Genomic DNA, 8,135 nt, shown 5'->3' on the forward strand with positions numbered 1-8,135 from the left:
AACTCAAGGCATAAAATATGTTTTACAAGTTTGTTAAAAACAGTCTTGTGAACAATAGTAAGTCTGTTAGGATCGAATTGCCAAATGAACCGTTACTTTCCTTTAATAGACAAAACCAAGGGCTTATTATCGATCACACTGTATTTCCTTCCAAAAGTCTTAACTTTTAAAACTTTCCTCATTAAGCAGCTTTCAGATAGGGTTGTCAAGTAAAGCAAACCACAAATCCTAACAACTTAAACAGAATTAAGAAATACCCAATCTTTTTGCTTAGTGGTCTTCAAGAATGTTCCTTAAGAGCATAGGATTTGGGTGTACCTAAAACTCAGCAAAACTTATTCAGCAGTCTGGGAGGGGGAGAATAGTAAGAGAGTACACTCCTGATTTACTGTCTATGAGAACCAAATTTGGTTATTTTGAGTCATGCAGTTACTCAAAACCTCAGTCTGGGCACCGTCTGAGGCAGCCATTTGTTGAAAACTAGGAGTAGACTGAAGTGAAGTTATCATGACCTCTCAACAGTACTGTGAGGGATAACAGGCAAGGGCATGGGGGTGAGGGGCAGAGAAGTTGGAAGATGGTGGCCTAACAGGTCTGTGGCTTAAACGCAGTGCTAGCAACAGCAGTACCTGTCGGGTGCATGCTGCAGGGGAGCCCCCAGATGGAGCTCTGAAAGGAAAAGAATTCTTTCAGCTCCGCATCACACAATCCTAAAGAGCCAAAAGCTTTTTTCCTGCTTGGTGCAGTAGGTTGAGAAATGCTTTGAAAATGAAAATGTGTAAGCAGCTTGAGTTATGTAAACTGACAAGAAGTGTTTGAAGCATACATTAAGCAAGGTTCCCTGGAGAGAAATGCCAGAGACAGAAAATTTTGGTATGAGTAGATTATCACATTAACCAAGGAAATGTAGGACAGTGGAAAGCCCATGGAACTTGCTAGTACATGGAAACTGAAGTCAAGTTGATGGAGGAGGGCTATTACTGAGCTAAAGGAGTCTTTTGGAATCTAGAAGTTAATAAAACAAGCGAATCAACTTTTGTCACTATGGAAACCGGTCCTAGTGTGCAAATTCCAATAGAGTTTTCGTAAGGAGTAAGAAAGTTAACTATAACACCACATTAATTTTAAATTTGATAGTACACATGGTTTAATATTTACTCTCTCCTATTTAGAGTTGATCCCCACCCCAGCCCCAGTTTTTACAAAGCTGAGAAAACAAATATTCTTCCAAGGATGTTAACTTCCTTATAAAATAAATAGTGACTCAGCTGAGAGTCAGGAAACTTAGCTGCTATCATGTAATTTGAAAGCGTTTTGTTTTTAGTATCTGCCTTGCCAACTGCAAACCCTCAATGGGATGCTTGCTATATTTAGTTTCTTCAATGTGATTTTCGTTCCTTTTTTCCCCAACTTAGGTGAAAACAAACCAGCTAATGTTTTATAAAAGGTTTAGCATCACTAAACCTTTAGATTAGGTGTACTGTTAGCAGTTAATGTGATTTGTCCATTCCTGTAGGCAAACGAGCTGTTTCTAAATACTTACTGAGAGCTTGGGAGATGGCTTTGTCAGTTACGTGTATGCCAGCAAACATGTTTGTCCCCAGCATACGTGAAAAGTGGGGTGGTAGCAGTGAATCCCTCAATCCTAGCATTGGGAAAGAGAAGACAGGAGGCTAGGATCCCTGAAGCTTGCTGACCAGCCAATTCAGCCAGATCTGTGAGTTCCAGGTTCAGTGAGAGGCCCTGGGTGTATGTGTGAGATACCCAGTGTCTCCACAGAGCACACACAAAAAAGTACACAGTAAATAAATGAACAAATATGTATTTGTTGAGCAACTTATTATGCATCAGACACTGGTGAAGATTCTGTAACCAAATTATCAATGAGAAAAACCAAACAAAAAATATTTCCAGGATAAGAAAAATGTACTGACTAGTGTTTGGAGTGAGGCAGGCTTCAGAAGGTTGTGCTAAGATAACCTTTAATATATGACCCAGGAAGGTGGGGGTACAGAGAATGCAGGCAGAGAGCTGCTAGTCCAGAGGCTAACTCAGAAACAAGCTTAACCTGTTTCTTGGAGGGCAAGAACTCTTAAGAGGTCACAGTCCCTGGGATTGATAAAGCAGGCTGAGGGAGGAGTTGGTTGGCTTTAACTGCAGTGGGAGAGAACCAAACATTTCAGCACGGACAGTGAGTGACATGCCATGATTGGCATTTCAGGCCAGATGAGTTATGAGCAGCCTGAGGCAGAGGATGCTCACAAGCACAGTGCTAGCCTCAGATGGCCCTACATGACACATGGCAGCCACAGATCTCCAGTCTTCTGTCCTAGCGATTGTCTGGCTATGTGCTCACACCACCAGCCCTCCAGGATTGAGGACCAGTTTTGTACTCCCATGACATCAGCCCCCTGATACTCCTTCCCTTCTCCCTTTTCCTGCTTACCTCTTCATTCTCTCTGTTTTTATCTTTGTACTTTTTAACAACGTAAATACAAACTTGCAGGGATTTCCCACCCCACCCCCCTTCATTTAAAGATACAGCTCCATGAATCCCTGGCTTGTCTTTAACTTGTTACACGGTTGAGAATAACCTTGAACATCAGACCCTCTTGCTTCTACCTCCCAAGTGTAGTGATTATAGGTGTGTACCACCACATCTGGTTTATAAGGTGCTGGGGATTGAAGCCAGAGCTTCTTGTATGTTAGGCAAATAATTGGCCAACTAAGCTACATACTGCTTCTCCCTATCTTCTAAAAAAGGTATTTTGGTGCCGATTTTCTTCCAATTTGCCATTTCTTTCTTTATAGCAAAGTTCTTTATCCATTCTGCTCATTTCCCCTTCTCATCAGCCTGCTCCAGTAAGCCCTCTATGCACTTCCCTGGAATAGTCCTAACGCAGGGGCCAATTCTCAGCACGTCTTTAGTGGAATATGTGATCCTTTCTGAATAGCTTTACTGCATATGGGGCCCTATGTTCTGGCTGTCCCATCTCTCCACACACCTGTCCTCGCCTGGCTCCATGTCATCTCTGTGGTGATCTTGGACTTCCTCCTACGGATCTTCTCTCACCCTCCTTGCCTCATCTGGGTCAATGTCATGCCCTCTGAACCATGTGTACCAGGAGCTGAAATTAATCCATCTCGATCTTTCCTAACCTCAAAGTGTGTCTATCCATGGAGCCTTGCTTACAATCTCCCTTCATGTGAAGAGATAAGCTAAGCATGCTAAGAAGTCCACCCACTGGTTCCAGACCCACTTTCTCATTTGATGTCAGTGTCTTCCTTTTCTTTGCTGCAGCTAAACTCCAGTTTTTCATCTCTCCCCCACACCATAGCATACCACTCCATAGCAGGCTGTGCGGGTTCCAACTCCCTCTGGTATCCATTTCTTCCATGGCACTCTTGAGGTACCATGAACTCCTTTTTACCGTAGTGCTTACCTACCTGGTCCCTATTTCCCAACTTCCTCCCCTCCATTCTGTTCTTCTCAAAAGGTGACCACATTCTTTTCTTCCAGTCCCCTGGGGCTTGTCACATGGAGGAAAAGCATAGTTTATGCTTCCTACTAATCCACTCAAGCCAGCAGCTGCTCTTCCCGTCCTTCCCGAGGCAGCTATCTGCCCTAGTGCCGCCTCCCTGTTTCCTGCCAACCTACTTGACATCACTGACTCTGATCTACCATATTCTGGTTCTTAACAGCTGAAACATTTACTTGGCTTATTAGCTACCTCTCATTAGATTTAGTTCCTAAATCTCATTAGATTTAGGAGCAGGAATCTGTAAAATAATGTGTTTTGCCTGTGCAGGTATATATAAGTAACACATATATGCTTAGTGTCAGCAGAGGCTAGACGAAGGCTGGAGTTAAGGACACTTGTGACCTGCCATGTACGTTCTGGGAACCATGCAGAGGTTCTCTGCTAGAGCAACAGATGTTAATGGGTGAACCCCATGGGACATGAATTTTACAGTTTGCTGCTGTTTCTCATCACAATATCCTGGCTTGTAAAGAAGCTCAGTGTTGAATGCATTAACAAATGAACAGAACTGGATACAGGAGTGAGGCATGGTCAAGGTAACATCTAAGCTTTTGAGGCACCAAGATACAGCAGCCTGAAGGGACCTAGGCTTCAGGGCACAGGGGTAGCTAGAATAATTTTAGATGAATTACTTTGGAGATGTTCATCAGACATTAAATAGAGACACATAAGTAGGCAGCTGAATGTGAGTGTTAAGTCCGTAAGTCTTTATAGAGCTGAATGTTGGAAACCATTGACCTCATGATGAGAGCATTCATCAGAAGCAGAGGAGAATGAGGTCCAAGATGGGATCAAGCCCTCCATTAGGCCAATATTCAGAGATTAGAAAGAGATCACCAAAGACTGGGAGTTCAATGGTGAGGAAACACAAGGGAACAAACTATTCCCAAAACCGAGAGGTGTTCCAAGGCGGTGTGGGCTGAAGGTCAGGCATCACAGGCTTGAGACTCCAGGAGTTTAGGAGTAGGGGCTGACGCTGTCTCAGTGGGGAGGGCATCTAGTTTTGCCATGGAGAACAAATGTACAGTGACCTTCAACTTACAGTCACAGGTCCCATACCATGCTCAACAGACCAGGTCTCCTGTCCTCCCCAAGGCTCTGAAGCCCTGTGTTTGCCACCTTGCCACCCACATCTTCACTTCCCATCTTGCTTGGCTCAGATTCCTTCCTCCGTGACCCATCCTCCCGTCATTCAGGAAAACCTAACTCCCATTAAAACGCAATATGACCAATCTCCTTTAAGGTTAGGGATACAAACCTGAAATAGTGCTTTAGGATGCCCTGCCACCTGCCACAGTTCCCCAAGAGAGCTGACCTTTCCACTCTTTGAGATGACATTTTAACACCACCTCCCACTTTCTGTTGTGGCTCTCTTGGACAATCATGCTTTCCATCTCCCCTGTACCTCATTACAAGCCACAGTCCCTCAAAGTACTGTGCCAGTATATTCTGGGATTCTGCACAAGGATTCCCAACCTGACCTCCAGGAATTATGGATTGTTGAACAATATATAATCCCTACCACAAACCTTGCTCTGTCTCCTGTTCTGCTTTCTCATCAGCAGCTTTACAACCCCAAATCACATGCTTTTGCATTTGTCTACGAAAGCACAAGCCCCTTGGAAGGCAGACTTAGCCAACTCTACCCACATTGCCTACTGAGACCTATATTTCATTCCCCATGGAAGAGAGAGAGGTTCAAAGGCGCTCCCTTCCTGATAAAAGGGTACAGCATATTTTATGAGGAGTTAATTTATGCTGTAAAAGAGGGAACAGAAGGCAGAATACTGGCATAATAGAGAGCTAGAAAATGCAAGAAAATGAGTCAGGATTAGGGGTGAAATCACTCCTTTCCTGCTGGTAATACATATTCTTGGAGTCTTGGCCTGTTCAGAGGGGTGCTGTGGCCATGTTCTGAGAGGACAATTGCCCCAGTTTACTTTCTGCATGAGACTGAGCAAAAGCCGAACGTGCATATCACAGTTCTCAACACATGAAGGCTTCACAGTAAAAATGTTTTTCCATGAACTAAACCATGAAAACCCCAGGGCAACTTTTTTTTTTTTTTCAGATTACTTTCAAATACTATATAAACGAAGAATGACATTTTCATGAACGCCTCTCTCTCTTTCAGGAACTATGTGAAAAACAACATTTGTTTTATGAGTCATCACCAGGAAGAATTAGTGCCAACACAGCTTCAAAAAAGAAAGCCCCAAGAGCAACTCCCAGAGTGTAAGAAGCTGTGTGGAAGGGGACAGTCACAGCAGCCCTCACCAGAGACCTAAGGGGCTCCAATCCCATGTGGCACAGTAGCAGGACTTACAAGAGTCTCTGCCATGGTTTCTCCTCACTGTTATGGAGAAATTTTACATGGACATCCTGAATCTGGAAAAAAAAAAAATCACTATTAATTCCTCTTCCCCAAAACAGACTTTTGCCAAAAGGTACATGAGGCACCAAAGCCCTGATGTCAAGTAAAACAATACTGGAAGGTTCAACGCCTTCAACTTTTCCTCTACTTCAGCTTTGAAAACACTATGTTCTAGTGATGAGGCCTGCCTCTGCCTTAAGCTGTCTGTGTAGGATGCCACTCACAGCTTGATACTCTGACACAGTTGTGTTCTGGTCAGACACTTACCATGTGTGTCTCTGAAGACACTCCTTGCTCCGGGTCTTCTGTCAACACACTGTGGATGATTTCATTGCATCTATGTTGTAGATTAGGATGGTGTCCTGGATAAGACTTCAGTTATCACTCAAGTCCACCAGTACAAAGATTATGCAGCTTGTACAACACACACTAGTCAATCAAAATATTCTTTTGTAAGTCTTATGTCAATTTTTAAAACTCTAAGATAAAACCATTTTCCATCTTTTTTGTTTGTTTGTTTAAATGATTAGAAAAATCACCTTAAAATTACTGGGACCATATTTATTTAGAAATAGCTGTTAGTAAATATTAGTAAAGGAGTCCAACATAATATTATTTATCCAGACCTCTAAGCAGTTAGCTTTAAGTTATACAGTCAAATCTCGTAAGAGTTGCCTCCTGGGAAGGTTTCTGTAGTAGCCTGTAGCACCCCACAGCTTTCTGCACTTCTTCCCACTCCTTAGGAGTCACTCTACCTCAGGTACAGCAGACTGGCCCTCAGTGCTCACCTCCGATGGATTCACACACAGGGAACAGCACTGACATCAGGATAGGTACCTTCCTTTCTGTGATAAGCAGTGATGTTGAGCCATACCTGCAAGGTGGCTTTTACCCACATGATGTGCTTCTCTGGCCTCTATTTTTTCCACTTAAATAAATTTGATAAAGCATTTTACCAACAGAATTTGCAGAAAAAGACCACTTAATTTGGGATTTTCTTCCTTTCACTACCAAACGGTCCCAGTCTGACAGAGTGCATGCCTACCGCATCCCCTGGTAGCAGAGAGCAGAGACAATGACAATGAGAGGAAGCAGCAGTAAGAGAGCAGTGCCTGAGCCTCAGGAGCACAACAGGAGGCCTAGTTCTTAAATGCAGCCTCTAAATTAACCAAGAAGTTGTAAGGGAGGGAGACTTAAATCTTGATTATGTCATAGTATATTTCATATCAAGTAAGAATGTGCACTGGTTTCCTTCGTTGAGGGAAGAGAGGGCAAGGCATGTTTTACAGAGCATCACTTCACATTGATCACGAGTCTCTGGAATTATAGGCCACATTTTAAAAAATACTTAAGGTAGGTTATCAAAGCAAGCTTTTTTTCTTTTGTCCCTCCAAGTTCTCAGATTAGGATATTTTAAAAACTGTTAAATGATTCAGTTTTACACATACATGGGCACACACTGCTATTTCGTTTGTGTACTCCTTGTGAATGGGCGAAAAGTAATACGCAAACGTAGCTTATTACTAATCACTTCACTGGAGTGTTGTAAACCTTCTACTGTTCTTTTCATAGTATGGAACTATACACTTGTGTTTTCAAAATAACTTTTTACCCAGTATTAGTCCCACCCTACCTCCCAGCACATGAAGCCTATGGTTTTCAAAAATAAAAAGGGGGAATACTTAAAACTTGTATGTATATATTCACAATTTTTATTTATATAAAAAATTTTACAGTACTTGTAGAAAACCAGGCAACCCGGGACCAGTAACTGCTTCCCGATTTGTTCCGGGGACTGTGCAGGAAGGAAGGTGCCAGACAGTGCACACACAGGTGAACCCAGACTTGGCCATGCTTGTTCCTCGAACACTTCCCAAGAGCTTCAGCTCTGCCTGGCTTTTAGGTTACTGGACATTGAAACTGTTATAGCATTTAATCTGCACTTTCCCTGTCTGAGTTTCTGTCTCGCATACACATTTCTGAACACTGCAAACCAGGAGTTCACTGTTAAGCAAGTGGTAAACCCTCAGTTTTCAAACAGTCTACCTCTACCTCTGAATTTTTGATAATCTTACAGCAAAAACGAACAAACAAAGCAACAACAACAAAAAAACCCTCAAATATAAAAACAATTTAAACATAACCGAAGGCTTAAAAGAGTCACCACTGACTATGGGAAAAGCAAGTGTAAAAGCTCACCTTTGCTCCCACGTTCTGAA

General features: G+C 42.7%; 1 protein-coding gene across 1 annotated transcript in view; it reads left to right on the plus strand.

The window, feature by feature from the left end:
* The window catches only part of Slc2a12 (solute carrier family 2 member 12), a 54,606-nt gene extending 46,616 nt beyond the window's left edge, over positions 1–7,990 (plus strand). The window contains exon 5 of the mRNA XM_028777362.1: positions 5,677–7,990. Coding sequence (XP_028633195.1) covers positions 5,677–5,830 — 154 coding nt within the window. The 3' untranslated portion in view covers positions 5,831–7,990. The remainder of the gene's footprint in view (positions 1–5,676) is intronic.
* Positions 7,991–8,135: the final 145 nt, after the last annotated feature.

The sequence above is a fragment of the Grammomys surdaster genome, unplaced genomic scaffold (assembly GCF_004785775.1).
Source record: "Grammomys surdaster isolate TR1022 unplaced genomic scaffold, NIH_TR_1.0 280, whole genome shotgun sequence".
Lineage (NCBI taxonomy): Eukaryota > Metazoa > Chordata > Mammalia > Rodentia > Muridae > Grammomys > Grammomys surdaster.